Here is a 20424-nt window from a genome sequence, read left to right as displayed (position 1 = left end):
GAAATTGATTAGAGAGGCAACTGGCAGTTGAAATTGCAATCAAAGGAGATTAAGATATTCCCCAGTTAATTAATTCTTATACAGCAAGGTATCAGATTAGACCAAAGGTCAAAATAAGGTAAAGGGACAGTGAAATATTTGTGTAAATCATGCTAAAAGCTCCCACACACACAGAAGCCATTAACAGTAAGACATACGTCAGTGTTATGTTAGTACAACACAAATGTGTTGTTATTATCAGTGTTATTAGAGAGGGTCTTGACTGGGTCTTAATCTCAAGACCACAGCAGCACCCAACAGAGGACTGGCAGCTCCTCCCTCAACAATGCTTATGTCATCGGCTCTTTATAGTCATCCCACCAGCAGGTGTTCAGAAGCTGCCTGGACTGCTCTGCTTCATTTGACGCTCTTATTTTGGACACCGGCTTCCCATACGGAGACATCCAGGTGAATCGCAGCATGAAGTGCCTGAACAACCGGGCCGACAGCCACCTGACTGGGCAGGTGGAGTGTGAGTTGGACAGCGTAGGGAACGGGGCCTGGGTGAACCAGGGCTACTGCGGTTCCCCTCCACCCCTGCCCCGAGCTGTCAGCACCATCTACAACCCCCAGCCTCTCTTCAAGGGCTCCATCGAGAGCATGTGCAAACTGGACACCCCCAGCCCTTTCCCACAGGAACCAGAATCCCTCGACCAAAGCCTGGTAAAGAAACGCAGAGGTTGCTGCTCCTTCATCAAAGGTAGGACCCATTCCGCACCTTGTGGGCTAAACAAATTTGACCTTTCTAGGAATACCAGCTGTTTTGTTTTAACCTGGGGTCAAACTTTCTATACCTTCTGCATGATAGCCCTTTGTCTTCCCAATACAATACCAAGCCATGCCAAAAATGTTCATGTCATAATTAGACAACTGATCTTTCACCAATATTTTCTGTAGGATTGTGGGCCACAACGCTGACTGAAAACACCTCAGACAACAGGGAGCTGTTTGTCCGGACCACGCTAAGGGAGTTACTGGTTTATCTGGTGTTCCTGGTGGATATATGCCTCTGTAAGTCTACTATCCATACCATCCAAAATGTATTGTTAATGCTTTCACTATGAATGTCTATTAGTGGCAGTGGCATGTTGTGGTAGTCTCAAGAGTTTTGAATGAAACTGAGGCAGAAGAATCATTTGAAACATCCACTGACTAAGTACTATTACAGTTATTTAAGTATTATTTTAGTGATAACATAGAAGATTAACACATTAGTAGACATACTAAGGGAGATAAGAGAGCATTCATGAATGCGTGTTATGTTGTTTGTGGTTATGAAATTTCCCAGTTAGAGGGGAGGGCCCACTGCAGGTTTGTAAATGGACTTCATGTCATAGCACTCAATCCTGATACTATTGCATTACAAAATTATATTTGACACTGTAAACGGCCCTGGGTCAAATAGTATTTGCAAATAATTGTTAGCATTTAACTTGCACTTGTCTTGTAGTATCGCATAGGTCGGAATTTACCACATCGGGAAAACTGCGATAGTGTCAGGAAAGCTGTCAATGATATGAAGTATACTAAATTTACCCGTACTTAAATACTTTCCTGCATTTAATTAACTTTCTGGCGCTCATTGTATTGTCATATGTAGTAATCTCCACTCATCTGGCATCTATGTAGGATAAAGCAAACCATGAAAAGTATTTCCAAATACTGTTTACGCACAAGTGAAATCAATCTATTCATGCATGTCATATGACACATGCAAGTAACTCCCCAAATAAATTGGAAAATATGATGTGAATATGTGGATAAAGAGAATTTGGAGGTGAATTTGGGTTTGATGCACATTAAATGCATTGCAATGTATTTTCAATGTGCTAACTACATATATTTTGTCAGGATGTTACTGTGTAAGACTGGGGTGTTGATTTACCATCAGCTGCATCCCCCTGCTTTAATGCTGACTATAAATGCCATCCCCATCCCCTCTGCTTGAAAGGCATTGTCCAGCTGAACATTAGGAGTGAAAGAGAACGGGCACTGCTCTCTTGCCTTTCACTGATAAGAGCATTGGCCACAGCCATTGTTGCTTTGTCTGGGTTGGATTTACATTGTTTGATGAGGCTATTTGCGTCGGGCCAATGTGCTCTCTTCAAACAAATTACAGCCTCTAATCTGGGTCTATTTGACTGCAGTGACATAAACACGGCTAAATAACAAGTCTTGAATGAGGCCTTGCGTGTCTGCTCGACTTCCCTTATCTTGAACTTTTGAATGGAGCAACATTTAAAGCTGAGCCTGAGCAAAGCCTGATATGAATCAATGATTTGGCGTAACAATGTGATGATGTTGTCTTTCAGTGACATATGGTATGACCAGCTCAAGCACCTACTATTACACTAAAGCCATGACGGACCTGTTTGTGAATACAGCCGGTGACAGCGGGGTCAAGTTTCAGTCCATTAGCACCATGGCTGACTTCTGGATTGTGAGTTGCCTCTATATTCACCACTGAAATATTAAACAGTGAAATCAGTGAGGAAAACATGAATATGAAGAGGTTGGATAATAATTTGAAGACAAGTACAGATTGTGGCATTCATTACCATGTGTCATTACATATATAAGACATTTCTGCTGCATACAATTCAAACTGCACCCACCCTCTCTTTATCTGAACAGTACGCCAAGGGCCCATTGCTGGATGGCCTCTACTGGACAAAGTGGTACAATAACCAGTCCCTGGACAACGGAGACCAGTCCTTCATCTACTATGAGAACATGCTGCTGGGCGTCCCCAGGATGAGGCAGATCAAGATGAAGAACAACTCCTGTAAGGTCCACAGCGACTTCCAAGATGAAATCACTGGATGTTTTGATGTCTACAATGACAAGAAGGAGGATGACCTTAACTTTGGCCTCATCAATGGCACTGCGTAAGCCAATCATTTTCGTTTGGTGTTTGATATGCATGTTCACCAGATTACTTGGGTATGTTGTTATATAAATGAGAAGAATTACAGTAAGAAGATTGACTGTATTTTTTTTGTTGTAAGCTTTTGTTTATTTGCCTCTCCAGATGGAATTACCACACAGAGAAAGACATCAAGGGTTCTGCTCACTGGGGCTTGCTAACCACGTACAGTGGAGCAGGCTACTACCAGGATCTGGGTCGGACTAAGGAGGAGAGCGCCACCACACTGACAGAGTTGATCAACAACCTGTGGCTGGACCGAGGAACCAGAGCAGTCTTCATTGACTTCTCCACATATAATGCTAACATCAACATGTTCTGTGTCATCAGGTAAAGAGAAAAATTAACTAAACTAAATTAACTATAGCAATTTCTGCAATCAATGCCCACCCGAGTGTTCACCTTTTCTTGTAGGTTGCTGGTTGAGTTCCCAGCAACTGGTGGAGCTATCGCTTCCTACCAGATAAGAACAGTCAAACTGATTCGCTACATCACCAACTGGGATTATTTCATCCTTGCCTGTGAGATGGTTTTCTGTTTATTCATCCTCTACTACATTGTAGAGGAGATTCTTGAGCTGCGAATACACAAGTGCTCCTACTTCAAAAGCATCTGGAACATATTGGACATTGTCGTCATATTGGTGAGAGAGATTTACAGAGGTCTTATTTGCACAAAGATGATGATGATCAAGGACATGTCCTTTTCTCAGATTTTGCAATGACTCAGTGAAATAACCTTTTTCTCCTTCCCAGCTTGCCATCGTTGCAATCATTTTTAATATTTTTCGAACCATCAAAGTGGACAAGTTACTTGGGAAACTGCTGCAACAACCTGATATCTACGCAGATTTTGAATTTCTGGCATTCTGGCAAACACAATACAACAATATGAATGCAATGAACTTGTTCTTCGCTTGGATAAAGGTAAAGCACTGACATCTTCCGCTCCAACGCAAGCGTCTCTCAGTAATTAAGAGCATCGTCTCTGGCTGTTCCATTGTACCAAAGCATGAGTGTTTTCCTCTTGTGCCTCTAGATTTTCAAGTACATCAGTTTTAATAAGACCATGACTCAGCTGTCCTCCACCCTGGGTCGATGTGCTAAAGACATCATGGGATTCGCCATCATGTTCTTTATCGTGTTCTTCGCCTACGCTCAGCTCGGATATCTGCTCTTTGGAACAGAGGTTGAAACCTTCAGCACCTTCGTCAAGTGCATGTAAGAGGTGTAGACCACAGAGGGCCACAAGCAAAGATTCTGATAGGATGATTAAGCATCAACTAATCAATCAATTATTTTCCTTTTGTCTTTCTGTAGCTTCACACAGTTCAGGATTATTCTTGGAGACTTTGATTTCGATGCCATTGACCGTGCTAACAGAGTTCTTGGGCCAATCTACTTTGTCACCTATGTGTTCTTTGTCTTCTTTGTTCTACTGGTAAGTCATCCTGTTACACAAGACACACTTGATTTTAAGAGGATAAAGACGACGACACTCAAGATCTATTTTCATGGATTTGTCCCCTAGAACATGTTTTTGGCAATCATCAATGACACATATTCTGAGGTCAAGGAGGAGCTGTCATCACAGAAAGATGAGCTGCAGATTACTGATATCATCAAACAGGTAAAAGCAATCAAATTTATGTAAAAAAAAAAAAGGGGATACACCTTACATACTAATATATATATTTTTTTTTTTTACAAATGTTAAATAAAATGGTCTCTTCTTTCATTTCAATTCAATTCAGAGCTACACAAAGACATTTATGAAGTTGAAACTTAAAAAGGAGAAGATATCAGATGTCCAGAAAGCACTACGTTCTGGATCTGGAGAAATTGAATTCAAGGACTTCAGAGAGACCCTGAAAGAGTAAGTCACGATAAACCAAAGAAAAGAGCATGAACCAAGATTAAGCTGAGCTGTGAAACTTAACTCTCACCAATCTGATGATCTCCCAGGATGGGGCATGCTGATCATGAAATTTCTGCAGCTTTCTCACGATTTGACCGTGACGGAAACCAAATTCTAGACCAAGAAGAGCAAGAGAGGATGAAGATAGAGCTGGAGGAAAAGAGGGTTTGTGGACTAGATTGCACCATTTAATCTAACTCTCATTTACAAGATAAAATTTACAATTTCATGCCATTTTCATACAAAGAACTATTTTTTCTTAACTTTGACAATGTAACAAATGTCTACAAAGGTGAATTCAGAGTACTGTTTATCTTTTTATTTTTATTTTCAGGATGCTCTTAGTGCTGAACTCAACAATCTTGGAATAAATTATGGTAAAGGTTTACTGGAGGAGCCTCCCATGACCTCGAATGAGCAGAAGAACAATCAAAGTCAAACCTTGGTGGAGCAAGAGCAGTTTCAAAGGTGGGTAGAGTTTTCACATTACATCTCTTGACCATCATCCATTTTATCCCTTAAGTGATGGCAAAGATCTTCACGTTACATAACAACGATGATAGGCTAAACACTACATAGAAAGGTGTGAATGCCATATCCATGTCCATAGATAACATGAAATAACCTAACCCTAACCCTATAGATATATCCATCATATTGAGCACCCACCCTCACACTCATGCAGTAATGTCATGAATGCTAACCACAATCTGAACTACCTTTCACTCCATGAAAGATTGGCCAGGCAGGTTCTCCAACTTGAAAGCTCTGTAGCGGCAATCGTGTCCAGGATTGAGTTGATTATGGGGAAGCTGGGACTACAAGAGAAAACTAAAGGGAAGGAAACAGCAGGGAAACGGTCTGTGACCAATAATGATGTAAGTATGGAAAAGGTATTCATAAACATGCTGAAAAATCTATGGATCTAGCAGTTGTAGGCATCAACAGCTGTTTGCTTCATTTTTTGTTTTGGTAGAAGGCCAGAAAGTAGGAGGCTTATACTTTGGCATTTCAACATGTTAGACTAGATGTGCGTGTCTTTATTTTGTTCTTAGAAATACACTTTTTTTTTCCAATTACCCTCTATCCAGAATGATAAACCTGCCTCAGATGGGAATGTCTTGGTATGCGTAGACAGAGGGATGAAGACTGAGATGCCATCATGGAGACCAGTCACTCCTAACAATTCGACATACGACTGTCATATGTGATCTAACTCGGACAAACAGAACCACGAGTTGTTTTGATGTCAGCCAACACGTGAGGATGAACAGTTCATAGACCAAACAGGTTTTGTGCCTCCAGTAGTATGTGTTTGTTGAAGAGATGCCAACAGCCAACTTCTGGTTTAAAACCCATTAATATGATGGTCGGACCAACAACAAAAATCTGTTGAATGTATTATTTAAACCTGCCAACATTCAACACTAATTACAATCACTCATAATTCATGGCAATATGTATATACTGCTATCTTCAAGCACCGGGCAAGTTTTTGAGATTCTTCGATTATTAGGCAACTGTGCTTAAGCTAAGATAATGAATGGATTGAAGCTTAAAATCTAAAATAGAGGTGACTGCAATGTATGTTGTAGATGAAACCTGAATTTAATTATACAAATTAATGTGCTGGCATTATCATGTTGTGAATTAGGTTCATATCATTGTTGCAGTTGTTTATTTCAACAACAGTAGATTATAAAGTTAAAGTTGTGCAATATATTCCAATGTTAGGCAAGTACTTGGCGCCACTTTACATCTGACTAAAGAAATGTTTTTGAATCAATATGCAGGTAAATTTTGCTTTAGTCATTTCATGTTTCAATATTTCTGTTGTACAGTATAAGTACAACATAAGTACAGTTGCTCAAAAGTTATTGACCCCTTGACTTTTTTTACACATTTTGGTCATATATATCTACAAAATAATTTGCAAACAGAGATTTTTTTTGCTTCAAAATACTCAGAGCAGTTTCATGTTTATATGGAATACATGGTTCAATAATTAGTATCATTTTTGTCCAGCTCCTAACTGAGCTCTATCTGAGATTTTTGTCTGAGATAAATTATCCCAATTGATCCAAGTGGGGTGTGTTTTAAAATTGTGTTGTGTCACCATTTAGGTTTCATATTTGCACATAAAATTACACTTACGTAAAAACAGAGGCATTACACATATATCACATACACAAAACATTCCCAACATAACTGAAAAGAAAATCAAGAGGGTGAAATGGTTTTTGAGCAAATGTGTATAAAAAATACAAACCACTATCTAGTGTACTGTACTAATGGACTGTATGAACTTCAACAGCAGTTTAATAAATGTTCATTAAATATGTAGAATTGTACAGACAGAATTTTAAAGTGAACTTGTGCTTTGCTGTCAGCCTAATATCGCTGTGTGAGGTAGACAGCAGTTTATTAGCGTCTAATAAATGTACTGAACGACCAGGTTCAAAGTTTTCTTTATTTGAAATGTCTTATTTGACTCCATTTAAATGGAAAATGGATTTCATCAGTTACTGTGAATGTCACTTCATCGTTTTTCAATTTATATGTATTACCGTCATAAAAGCAACTTGCCATTACATTCAATATTTTAAGCAACAAATATATTACATGTCATAAGCGTGCAATTCAAACCAAAACATCACTTGCTTCCTGCTACTTACTGAAAATGGCACACAAACTTAAAAATGGGAAAATCCGCAGTGGAATAGAATTTAGATTTGTAATGGAGCCTCCGTAAATAAAACATTAAAATTTGCATTTACCGACACATCAATTAAGGCTTCTTCATAAATTATATTGCTGAAATTTAATGATGGCATTTAATAACATTCTACCTACAGTATGTACAGCATTATTTTTTGAAGTTTCATGAGGGTCGGTGTTCAAGGTTTATATTTACACACTTAGCCAACATGACCCTGTTTCGTTACGTGTGACCCCCCCCAATCCCTCCGTCCCAAACAAAAAAAAAAAAAAACAAAACAAAAAACAATTAGTATCAAGTATGTTGGCTAGTATAACATCAAAAGGAAAGTGAAGCTAACAAATACTTTAATAAGCTGTACATAATGGCACATAAGCACATAAAACTTAAATGACAGGACAACTTTGAGAAATGGTTATACCATTTGCCAGTGCTTTTTCAAATGGTTTAGTCAGGATGTACGGAAACATTTCTTGGAAAAGCCCAAAAAATTCAGAATGCACTGAGGGGGCAAATAAAAAGGTGCACTCAGCCCTGAAGAATCAATTATATATTTATGAAACCTTCCACTATCAGCGGATAAAATATCTTGCAATTTGTAGGAAGTGTGAAACATTGAATTTCTCTTTACATAAGTGGGTGAAAAGTCCAATATTATGTAATATGACAAAAACATGATGCAATATGATCAGGGGCTGGTTTTCCAAAATGTTTGTCGTTAAAGTATATCTATGTTTCTTCACAAAACTCCCACAGCCACAAGAAAGTAATGATGATAAAAGAAAAGCTTGATATTTGAGAAGAAACAATCCTTTAAAGTGGGTCATTAACAGTTCTATGAGAGAAGTCAATGGAGGTTAATGAGAGGGAGGAAGAACTATTTAAGATTTAAGAATCCTCTAGGAAACCAGCCCCAGAATCAGCATAACATAGTCAATTACCTTTACAAAGTTTTGGGGGGGTTCAGCTATTTACAATATTTTCTTTATACAATGAGCATGTGCTATAGTATTTCCTTTTCCATGAGACACAGGGTTATAAATTAGTCCGATCTAGGCTACATCAAGTTATAAACTAAAATTCATCAAAATTTCGCTAAGAACATGCTGATCACTCCAATACAAAAACATGAAAATCCAAATATTTTTTTGCTTTTACAGTTGTGTAGTTGAAATTTTCTTTGTACACAAAATTTATCCAAGAGATCCCACCTCCTGCTTAAACCTCTTTTAAAGCCACACTTGTTTATACAAATAACATGAGCTTCTTCACATAATAATGGAAAGGTAAACTACTGCTCCTGGGCCCGTATTCACGAAGCATTTTTAGATCATCACGAAAACTATCTCAAAATAGGACTGGATTTCTATCTATGTGCTGAAGCTAAGCCCAGACCAACATTTCGTGTGTCAGGGCGTTCTGGTGGCTCAGTGCAGTGCAGCTTGTACCGTGGACTCGTGATGATGTGTGTTCAGATTGATCATACCCTCCCACTCTCTCAATCTCTCTCTTTTTTCCTGTCAGTCTTCATTGTGTGTCATTTTGAAAGCCAACTTACAATACAAAAAATTATTTAATAAATACACAAAGGGTGGAGTGGACTTTGTTTCTAAGAAATTCAACCACAATGACTGTTGAAGTGTTCTAGTGTTTGAAATCGTAGTTTGATACTCCAAAGTGTGACAAGTAATTAAACATTTTGAAAAACGGGCAATAACAATCAATTTCTCTTAGAAAATATTGAGATTTCAAAACATATTGGCAATTTGGATGCTAAAATTCCTATTATTTTATAATTCAGTATTAATGGTATAGTGAAATTTTGAGGTTCCAGAGGAATGCTGGGCATATTCCAGTGATCTGTTGGAGTAACAAGGAACGTGATGGCTTGTAGTAAATGTACTTGTAGCTCCACTGAAACACCTCTCCTCAGTTGTTCTGGTTTTATACACACACATACACACACACTTTCATTCAAAGATAAAATGCTTTTCAGAATTAATTTTTGCAAAAGTTTTAAATTTGAGAGGGGTACCATTATTTTTAAACATCTCCCCAGAAAAAAAGCCAGTTAGTTTGGCTTTACCTTGGAAGCATTTGGAAGCACAGTCCCAAGAACACTTTTCCCACCAAAACATTTTGAGAATTATGTGTGAAATGGACAGTGTCTTTTAGAATATACTCCTAAAATTGGCCGTCTAGGAGCAACTATTAGCTATAAAGGCTTTGTGAATATGGCCCCTGCCCTTCATTTACCACAGCACCTGCCCAGTTGTAAGAGTGCTGGGTGGTCTGAAAGGGTCGACTAATTCACCATGGTAATATGACTGTGAGACTTAGGTGAGGGCCAGCTCACTGCGTTTGGTAGCCAGCCATGCTGAAGTTGGCCAGGTTGGACATGACGGTGCCGGGCTGGGGCTGAGGCTGGGACGGCGCAGATCCAAACCCTCCCATCCAGGCTGGTGACTGGGACTGCCTGCAACGATGCCGTGACTGCAAGATTAGTATGACTGTGGTAACTGAGTAGAATGTTCAGCTGTGTAATAAAATAAATTGCAATGAATGAAGGGGAGGTGAACATCAAACTGCCTCTGGCTATAGGAATAGATCCCTTGTCCATCTGACTGCTTCACCTTAGAAAAATGTTTTCTTTACCTTGACAGACAATGCAGAGCAAAATCAATGAAAATGATTTTGCCAAAATAGCTTGTGCAAGGAGTGGTCAAGTTAGCATCTATTGCATTTACTGCTTTTACAACAGTGGATGAAATGAATGTCTTGGAGCAGCACGGTAAGCATATAATTCAGAGCAGTTTAGAGACAGTTTATATGAGTGAGTCTACAGGTCAATAACATCGAATAAGCTTGCAGAAAGGTAATTTATGGGTCAACTTAATACATGCTACAGAGTAAAACTCACTCTACTCCAAATCCTTGTTGGTTCCATGTCTGGCCATACATGCTGTAAGAGGGAACTTGCCACCCATTAGTCACGTACTGCCCATACTGCTGCTGGGGATTCCCATAGACCTGGTTCCACTGCCCCCACTGACCGTACTCCACCTGTGTCGACACAAACACCAACAGAGAGGAAGACGAGCAGAATAAATGTCTTTACTGCCCCTTTACACTCAATGGTCCCAGATATTTCCACTAATCATTCAGCAATGATGCTCCACACCACAGCAAATAACATTACCAAACACAGCTAGAGAAAATGTGAAATCAAAATACAAGTGTAATTTACCCAAATTGCCCTCTTAAATACAAATACATGAAATATTTTAAAATAAATGTTACTATGGTAAAGTATTCGAAGAAAAATGTTTGTAGCACTGCAGCTTCCGCAAGAGTTGGAGACGAAACAGAGACAGATATGTAACCAAAGCTGACCAAAGCTCCACCGTAACATAACAGTACAGAGCAAACAATGGTCCCAGTTACTCCTCATGATATGATGATCTGCCTACCTGTTGTGGATTTTTGGCCATATCAGGAGATTCTTTGCCCCAGTAGCACTTTACCATGTGGCCTTCGATGGCTGTACCGTTTACTGAGACGATGGCATGGGCAGCACTTTCATGGGAGGAGAACCTTTAAAGCAACAGCTTAGTAGTTACATTTCTGAATTTCTGCCTGGCAATGCAAATAAGCAAATGTATTCAAAATGTGTACTCAATACAGCTTACTGATTACAGATAGCAGCACTAATGTGAATACACAAGTTCCAGAGAAGGCCTCTGCAACTGAGTGTATTATTGATTAGTCTGACACTGAGTCATGTCATGTAGTTGTGTTGACATCTAGAGGTGAGATGTTGCAATGGATCATGTCTCTGACAACAGTAGTACCTGATGAAAGAGTATCCTTTCTCTGGGAAAACTCTGATCTCCATTATTTGACCAAATGGTGAGAAGGTCTGTCGCATTAGGTGCTCTGCAAGAACAAAAAAAAAAAAGGTTTATGTCATTAGCGCTTGGGCTATTTAAGGCAAGGCAAACTTTATTTATATAGCACATTTCATACACAAGGCAAATACAATGTGCTTCACATAAAACAGAAAAAATACATAAAATGACATTAAATACGAAAGAAAGAAAGATATTGAGCAGTCACTCTCACACTGGTGACACCTCTGGTCAGCCAGTATAACTTCTCTGAGAGTGACTCCCTCAATTTTTCCTCTCAAAAGGAAATCAATTTAGATGAGATCTTGAAGGATTCTTCGAAGGAGCCTAGAGTCTTTCCAGTGGTCTTACCCCACCCTGTAGGCAGGCCCCACAGCCCCTATAGGACTTGTAAATGTTCCTGTAGAACAATACACAGATCATCTAAACAATTACAATTATAAACTTCAAGAAATCCTTCAATTCTGCATACAGGTTTGAGGATCCCATCAGAGCGGAGAACCTACTTTAAGGAAAACAATATGCATAGTAACTATAGTAACTACAGTATTTGAGACACTAGTACTGCAGTTTGACAGGTGCTGCAACAGTGGCATCCTTTGTGTTTGAAAATGAAAGAAAACGTGACACTTGCCTGTTAGTCCTGACTGGATTCCTCCGCAATACACAGTACAATTCTGTGGACTGGACTGAGTCACCACATCTTCAAACCTCAGCTGCTTGGAGCCATCTTAAATAAACAGAAACAGTATGATAAAATTTATTGGAGCTCATTTATGAAAGAAGATTCCTACGCACAAATTTGGTGCTTAAAATCAAATCCAAGTCAAAGCTATGACTTATGAAAAGTCTATCTTGATGCCAAAATCAGTTACATTACAGTTTTTACTGTCTCTAATCTTATTCTTCTTTAATCAAAGGCTGTTATTACTAAGGTATGAACTTTGAAATGATTGTATGATTGAAAAGAGCATTTTATGACTAAGTCTTATTTCAGCGCATCACATCATCACACTGACAGACTGATGTCACTTACAGAAATATTCACCCTCAGATACTCTTACACTGTTATACATCATCAATCTGTGGTTAGGGTTAGGGTTCAAAGCATGACAAGTTATTTTGCAATGAAGTGCTGAAATTTACTTTTTTGGTGTACCCACTTTCCCTTAACCTGCCTTGCCTATTTCTACTTGAGTTAGTGATTTACTACATTTCCCAGAATGCCTTTCGACGACGCCTAGAGAACGGCCATGAACGTGCTGCATTCAGCTGTTGGATATAAGCGTAGGTGGAGAGAGCAATAGTGAGTGTGATAGCAAAGTAAGAGCAAGAGAGCGGCAGTTTTTCCATTCGAGACAAGTGAGTCATCCCCCTTACTCAAAACACAAGTCTTGTGGCTGCATTGCATTCTGGTCTATTGAAGCTAGTCTGTGGAGAAATTGGTGTCTCTGCCTCTTCCACAATGGATTTCTCCCTGTATGATTGTTGAATGTTGGTGCAAAATGGTGAGTCTAGAAAGAAGCCCCTGCTCTTTGATTCTAAGGGACTGACACCCAAACTTGATGTTTACCGTTGAGGTTTTAGATAGCGGACAATTTTTTTTATCAAACTCCATTGTAGCCGTTCTAGAAATATCTCAATGTGACTTCACATCGTCTATCGTCATCCGTTGGAATAAGAAAAATACACTAAACAACAAAATGGACCCACAAATGCAAGGTTCATCACCAATAGCTGTTTAGCAGTGTTTTGGGGTGGAATTTTCCTTTAATACATACTGTCTTGAACACTCTTTGGAGCTGGTGGCTTGCGCGTTGCCCAGTTGGTCCTGATTTGGCGTCCTCCTAGCCACTGTCCCCCCATGTGAACGATGGCATTCTCTGCATCCTGTAAATCCAAATTAAAGACAGTTACCACTCCGGATTCAATTTATCAAGAAAGTTTGTTAGCAGCCATCACCAAATTTCAGAATAGACATTACTGTTTGTAATCTATTATACGTACAACTGATATTCAAAGTAGTGATGATAAACTAGAACTTAAAAACTACTATTTTAACTATGATTAATTATATTTAAATTACTGCAAATACATAAAAGTAGGATAATAAACAGAAAATAGAAATAACCTTCATTTTGTGTTCTTGCACTGGAGCCTTACCAGTTTGTTGTAGAAGGACACAAATCCATACCCCTTTGATTTGCCTGTCGTCATGTCCTTCACAACACGGGCGTCCCTGGAGGGAAACGTGAAACGAACTTTAGCACACTTTCCAATTTGGACGCTTCAAACTAAAAGGAACCACGCAAAACACACTGAACTGTGAATCCTCTACATTGTCCTACATCAATGTACATTAACTATCATGACCCTGGACTGAGCACTGACTGGTAATTCTAACATCAAAGCAACACTTGAAAACAAAAAAAACAAGTACAAATACATGCAGCCTACACTATTGGTTTAACATGTTTCAGATTCTTTAATGGTTCCTTGCCACTAGAGCACCACTGCTTGTTCAATCTTCACACTAGTAGGCTATTGATTTAAATTCACAAAGGAACACTTTATATGGATTACCATGCATTCTTAAAATCTGCTGTTGGTGCTCTTCCTACAAATAGAAATATATAAAAAATATCAAAGAGAAAAAAAGGAATTAAACGGCATACATGGCCTGTTAACAGATTTCTTTATTTTTCCTGGTCAATTCTTTACCACCAATATGGAGTTTGGGGAGCTGCAAATTTTGAGAAATTGACATTTTCAGAATTTTTGGAGAGGAGCATTACACTACAAACAACACTATGCAAATCAAAATGAGACAATTTAAACATAGATTTAGAGGAGTACATTAAGTATTGGAGTTTGTTAATCTAAGCTAGGTCATGTTAATACATAGCATCTACAATAAAGACATATAGAAAGCAATGGAATAAATAGAGGAAAAAAAAAAACTACATCTGAGTCTCCAGAGTGCACAGTTCCTTGCTGTTAGCCTTCAAGCTCCTGTCCAATCCTATGAGCATTTCTGTAAAATAACCAAAGTGCTATTACTTCACTGAGACCCACAACTACAGGTAAGTTGAAAGCTGTTCAGGATCAAACATGAAGCTTATTTGTTGACATTCAAGACAAGCTACTTACCATAACCTAAACATATGAAAAAGGAAGAGTAGGCTAAAAGCTGACACTTCAGTCATGAGAACAGTGAGACACTACAATACACAAACCACGGCTGAATAACAGCCTACAGGAATTGCGCTGTAATTACGACTTGGGTGAGGCTGCTCCATTCTGCTAAGAGTATTTTTCTTATCACAACATAGCAATACACTTGTTAGTAAGAGGTTCATTCCATCCTGATATTTACTTTCATATGATCATTTAAATTAAGTTGATCCATCATCAACTATGTTTACATGCATGCCAATACTCTTAACACATGATGTTAATGCAACAAAGAATACTAACCCTAAGCCATCTTCACATTAACCATCTTTGTCTTAATCAAAACATCCAGTTTCTCAAGTCTCAACACTAGATAACTACTAGGGTTCTCGCTCTTTAAGTAAATCTTTTCCCAGGATAGTTCCAGTCAAACTGCAAAGATTGCCCAAACTTGCAAGTCTCTCAATAATTTACTTAACTTTATAAAACTATGCAACAATTCAAGTAGTAACGCTGATAAATACATTTAAACTGTAGGTTAAACTGAGGAAGTCATTTGCAATGCCAGACATCGAAACAGAAAAACGGCATCCACACACACTAGACTGATGCTCTATTAGTGGTCTAGTGTACGCCTTATGAAAAAGCCCCCTACACCTGGCATTAACATGCTTCCAGGGTGATCAGACTGCAAAAACGCATAAAATCCAGATGTCAATACACCTAAAATGCATGAGGATCTGATAACCCAATCCACCTGCAGGTGGTCAGAGACACATTGGGCCACATTGGCAGTGTAAACGCAATGCATCTCCAGTCCACATAGAGCAACTATGTGAACAGAAATAAGGTTTCATGAACAGATATAGCTGGGCACGCAAATCACTGTCAATTTCAACAGGAGGTAAATATCATGAGGGGAAGTGACATGCTGACGTGGGAAAAATTCCAATTTCACTGCATATACTGGAGATGCATTTTAATGTCAGGTGTAAATGTACACCAGCTAAATGATATCTAGATACAGTCCAGACATGAGACCTGTTGATGCCAGGTTTAAAGAGGGGCATTGCTCAATGAACATTTAACAACGTATCAATCCTTTGTGCAAGTAACTTTTCTGTTTCAGAAAGTCAATGATGGACGTTGCTCCTTGTACACAGGGTGAGGGAGTGACTGATGTGGTTAAATCACTGCGTGAAAACAGGAATAACAAAACATCCTCCTTTTTCACTGCATGTGAACTTCAAATTATTCTTAGAATCACAGTAAAGCTAATACTTACATTGTGTGCATGTAAACATAGTGATAGATGTGTGTCATTTCAATTTCAGAGTATCAACTAACAGAGACCGTTATGAAATATCTTAAACACTGCCAAAGCAAAACTTAAGACAATGTGCTGCACTGAAATAACTGTACTGCACACAATAAGAGGCAACCTTTAAATGAAAAACTTACGAGATTTTCCCAAAAGGTGCAAATGCAGCCTTGACATCCTCAGTGGTAATCTCAGGGCTCAAATCACCCACAAAAACATGGAAGTGATCTGGGGGAAAGAAACAAGGAAAGAGACCATTTACTATTCTCGAGTAAACTTACATATCAGAAAATTAGGGGATCAATAAGACTTAAAACACTTACTGGATGTGTCTTTCTTCTGGCTACTTGGAGTAGTGGCCCAATTTACTTTGACCTCCTGAAAGCAGAGGAGTTCACACAGAGCATTTAAAAACGGAGGTGGAGAATGTGAGATAAACACATTGTCTACACAATAAAGAAACTGCTGAAGCAACAACGATTACAGGAGAACTAGGAGAACAGAGGGTCTGTCTCACTTTGCTTTTCATTTCAGATGAGACAAATTAGCCTACCTTTCCTAATATCTTCCTCCCGTTCATGGCTGCCAGGGCAGCAGCTGCATCTCTGTGTTCAAAGAACTCCACAAAGCAATACGGGTCATTGCTTGTATGCTGCAAGATAGAAAGTCCAACAGAAGAGTTCAACCTCCTGCAGTGTTTCCTCTATTTTGTAGTAGGTGGATGATGGGGGCTAATTTTGGTTCTGAGAGCCAGGTTCACTCCAGGTTCACTCCAGGTTCAGTTACAGTAGGCGTTCCACACAACACAATTTGTATACCATGATATATAGACAACTGTGCTGCAATTATATATATATATATTTTTTTTATTTGGTGGGCTGAGCAAAAATGTGAGGCATGTTTTTACATGTATTTTTACAATGTATTTACATTTTTCGAATTTGTGTGTGTGTGTGTGTGTGAACACTGCCCTCCTGCTACTGGGGTGCTGACAAAAAGGCAACAGTGGATATTACAGCAAAACATATGGAAAAATGCTGACAGTGCTGGCCACTGTGTGCTGTAGGACATCTTCCAACAAAGACCTTGATTTTAACAGTATTAGAAAAGCTTTAGTGTAGACATAAACCACAGGAATTGACAATCAAGTTACACCAGTCTACCCAATACAAAAGTGAGCTAAGTGGATCCCTCCAAATCCCACACTTGCCAGGCAGGATACTCTGTTACACTGATTTGATTTTGAGAATGACAAAAACATTAGCCAACCACAAACTCCTGCATCATTACATCTACAGAGGGTAGAGCTAATGGAATAACCTATTCATACAACTTGCAGCAAAGGGTTTGGATAATGAGGTTATGTAGACTAGGGCCTAGCCTATCATTTCAGTATTGTACTCAATGGAAAGTATTGTTTCTCATTTCCTACAGCAAATACAATACAGTCAATAGATCTGATTCAGCCTAGGAATAGCTTTATTATTACATACATTAAAAGGCCCTCCTTTGATAAATATTAATAGGAGTATGCCAAGTGTGTATATGTAGTGCTTTTCTTACTGCAACCCTCATCTTCACATATTATTTTAGAAACCAGAACCTCATATTTTCAACCTATCCAAGAAGCATTTCATCAAAATTAAGCATTAAGATTCAATGCAACAGAAGATGTCTGCCTCCATTCCAGATGCACTGTATCAACTAGTTATCTTTTATATTACCATAATTCTACAGGACATCAGCAAGGACCACTACTAAAAAAAAATATTTCTACCAGTGTGTTGTTGGAATTTCTGCCAAATGGCAGGCTACATGCCCTCAGTGGCACAATAAAAATGAATGGTTCATTTTCACTGCCAAAGGCCTTTCGAATACACTCAAACTGCATAATTTCCAATTAATGAAAAAGGTCTGCAACCAGATATTGAATAATACACATGCTGCTGAGGTTACCAAACTGCCCTCTGTTGGAAGTAGATACTATCTAGACAATTGATGTGCATTTTTAATAACATTTTTGGCACTTAACTGGTGTTCCTTTTTAGACTGACAATGTGTGCAGGAACGGGTTTCAATGTATAGCTCAAGGACATTTCAACAGCACACACGGCTGTTGGTGGACACATTGGCTGTTGCAGGTATAGATCTTGTTGGGTCTGGTCACAGAGAGTGAAATGCCCCGCTTTACTTTCCTTCTCAAATTAATGCCACTTGGTCCATCCAGCCCATCCAAGAGTGAAATACACATGGAATAACGTCTATGCTCAACCTCTCCATCTTTGTTCTAGCTGGCAAGAAATTGTCACTATCTGGTGACACCACAAATCTAATCTAAATCCATTATATATTGTGGACAGTGTTTATTTCGTTCTTTAGTTAGGTTAAGGTTAGGGTCATTACCAACTTTCAGGTGAAAATTATTATATTTGTCTGTGCAGCTTGACCGTGTGATGTAAAATTCCCAGCCTGAACAACGGAGATAATGCTCGTTATGTGACCCATGAATAATCTCTACCATGACTATCTTATGCGCAAATACCAGGGTTACCCTTTATCCAGATGTGAATGGACCATTCTCCATTTAGCGATAAGGGAGCGGACAAAATCGTAAAGCTACACCCAATCAATGTTGGCTACTTACCTCAGTGATCATTTTACAACTTTTGCAAGGTCCTATCTGGGTGAAGAGTTGTAGAATCAGGATTTCTGTTACATCTCTGGAGAGGTTTCCCACATACCTGGAGGGAAAAGAGGAGGTTAGTTTTGACAACACTTTCTTAGCTATACCGTTAACTCAGGTAGAGTGGTAACGGTGAGTTGACACGGATAGGTTAACGTAACTTACAGTATGTTAGTTGTTTTAAAAGATAGACACCTGCCTGGAACTAAAAGCTAGCTAAGTTCCGATATTACACGGTGGTGGTTAGCTTGGCACTGAATGACCAGTGAATCAGGTGAGGGGTCAATGATATATCTGTAGGTGAGTAAGTGATATACAAATTGGCCTAGTAACAACTGGCTAGCTAGATAGCAGCTATAGCTTGCTAGCTTACGATCACACACAAACATGAAATGGCAAGGTAACATTTTGTCATACGTAACGCTAAACGTTACCTAACCCAACGTTAGTGCAACACACACTGTTAACGGTATCTAGTTACGAGTTAACTAGCCTTTCTTTCTGTTAAGACAGCAGCTAACGTTAGCTAGCTAACCACCAGTCCCCGAAGTGTTAAGCAAAGCTAACGCTATCTAGTGCTAGCTACCTAATGTTACTTACAGGGTTTTGGGGTGGGTGTCGTCATCCATGACCAATAGTGAGAGTCACCGAGCTAGAAAACGTTAGTTACTGGCTAGTTAGCTAACGTTAACCGACTCCGGTGCGCGCTGTTACAACAACTAGCTAACTAGCTTAGTAGCTAGCTAACCGGGCGGTAGTAGGGCATACGTCACGCTGAGAGTCAAGGGAGCGTGCGTGTCTGCGTGCGTGGAAAAATAAATTTAATGGTAGCAACCGTGAGATAACATGAATATATAATTTCTACAGACGATGATATATTTCTCGGTGGTTAACGAACTAGTAACTGGCTATGTAATACACAAAAGCACAAAGAACGACCGCATTCGCGACATACAGTATTTTCTCAGTCACAGTGTATCGTTTGCGATGAAGACTTTGTTTTGAAATGTCACGCCAGGGTACGCTCGTTTTACCCACCGGCGTTCGGCGGTTCGCAGCAGTGGCTCGAACCCTGGGGGCGTTTCTAGAATCTGAGCCCTCAGCCCTCTATGGGGGTGAGGGCATGCTCCTCCTTTATGTAATTAAAGACAATTTTTAATTACAAATTAGACTTATAAAGAATTTCAATCTTATACCAATACTATTCCAACTGAACATATAGCTCAAGACAATCTGCATGCAGCCAATCTGAAAAAAATAAATCTCAATTCTGCCCGCTGCTACAAAAAAAACATCACATCTAAAATTTCCACGCAACCTGGAAAGCAATTAAAAGAATAAAATTATGAGATAAAAGTTCAAGAGGAGTAATAATATGAATGGAAATAAATAAATTGTAACAAATTGTATGCTCCACAAGACTGTAAAAGTAGAATAGGTGATGCTGCATAAAACTGAATCATTACACTCATTAGTTTATACCGGTTTATACCCACATACATATGATATTTCTGTGATAGCCTGCCTGGAAGCCAGGAAAGCCTTGAAAGAACATTAGGGGGAGGTGGTGTGTCGGGTTACTAGTAGGAGGAGATCAATTCTATCGATGTTATTGCAATTCCTAATAGTCACCGATAGAGGTCGATAAAGGTCATAGATCATTCCATGCAAATAGTCTGGAAACGTCAGTGTCATCACTGAATGCGAATCTGGAGTTCATCATTCATTTTGTCAGTG

The 20424-nt window shown here is 39.1% G+C and overlaps 2 protein-coding genes across 5 annotated transcripts; one reads left to right on the top strand and one right to left on the bottom strand.

Annotated features, from left to right (window-relative positions):
• Positions 1-459: 459 nt before the first annotated feature.
• On the top strand, positions 460-6423 carry pkd2l1 (polycystic kidney disease 2-like 1). Its single transcript, XM_071913307.2, has 15 exons — positions 460-739; positions 937-1050; positions 2352-2479; positions 2674-2927; positions 3071-3295; positions 3380-3608; positions 3721-3891; positions 4004-4185; positions 4285-4405; positions 4496-4594; positions 4719-4840; positions 4930-5047; positions 5217-5350; positions 5619-5760; positions 5974-6423. The coding sequence occupies exons 1-15, from the start codon at positions 460-462 to the stop codon at positions 6091-6093; spliced, it is 2439 nt and encodes an 812-aa protein (XP_071769408.1). The 3' UTR covers positions 6094-6423.
• A 911-nt stretch (positions 6424-7334) lies between these two features.
• Positions 7335-19635, bottom strand: tial1 (TIA1 cytotoxic granule-associated RNA binding protein-like 1). Of its 4 annotated transcripts, XM_071913255.2 has the most exons (12): positions 19288-19635; positions 18649-18745; positions 16558-16656; positions 16328-16382; positions 16145-16232; positions 13673-13748; positions 13291-13399; positions 12144-12239; positions 11453-11537; positions 11072-11195; positions 10522-10664; positions 7335-10077 (listed from the first exon to the last, which is right to left on the bottom strand). In XM_071913255.2, exons 1-12 carry the CDS (start codon positions 19314-19316, stop codon positions 9954-9956), a joined length of 1125 nt encoding a protein of 374 aa, XP_071769356.1. In that variant the 5' UTR covers positions 19317-19635; the 3' UTR covers positions 7335-9953. The 4 variants fall into 4 exon arrangements, with proteins under 4 accessions (XP_071769356.1, XP_078144832.1, XP_078144834.1 ...); XM_078288706.1 differs by lacking the exons at positions 18649-18745; positions 19288-19635 and adding an exon at positions 14474-14543 and having other exon boundaries at positions 16558-16633; XM_078288708.1 differs by lacking the exons at positions 16145-16232; positions 16328-16382; positions 16558-16656; positions 18649-18745; positions 19288-19635 and adding exons at positions 14185-14252; positions 14474-14508.
• Between the last annotated feature and the right edge of the window lie 789 nt (positions 19636-20424).

Source organism: Centroberyx gerrardi, chromosome 15 (assembly GCF_048128805.1).
Source record: "Centroberyx gerrardi isolate f3 chromosome 15, fCenGer3.hap1.cur.20231027, whole genome shotgun sequence".
Classification (NCBI taxonomy): Eukaryota; Metazoa; Chordata; class Actinopteri; order Beryciformes; family Berycidae; genus Centroberyx; species Centroberyx gerrardi.
This window is presented reverse-complemented; position numbering and strand designations above follow the sequence as displayed.

Bases quoted from the DNA above. Each gene is read 5' to 3' on its own strand.
- tial1 (XM_071913255.2), bottom strand. From the start codon at position 19,316: ATGGATGACGACACCCACCCCAAAACCCT. The intron at 11,196-11,452 runs GTACTACTGTTG...GTTGCTTTAAAG, and splicing joins AAAGGATACTCTTTCATCAG to GTTCTCCTCCCATGAAAGTG. The intron at 10,665-11,071 runs GTAGGCAGATCA...GTGTCGACACAG, and splicing joins TGGCCAAAAATCCACAACAG to GTGGAGTACGGTCAGTGGGG.
- pkd2l1 (XM_071913307.2), top strand. From the start codon at position 460: ATGAAGTGCCTGAACAACCGGGCCGACAGCCACCTGACTGGGCAGGTG. The intron at 2,480-2,673 runs GTGAGTTGCCTC...TTATCTGAACAG, and splicing joins CCATGGCTGACTTCTGGATT to TACGCCAAGGGCCCATTGCT. The intron at 5,048-5,216 runs GTTTGTGGACTA...TTTTATTTTCAG, and splicing joins TAGAGCTGGAGGAAAAGAGG to GATGCTCTTAGTGCTGAACT.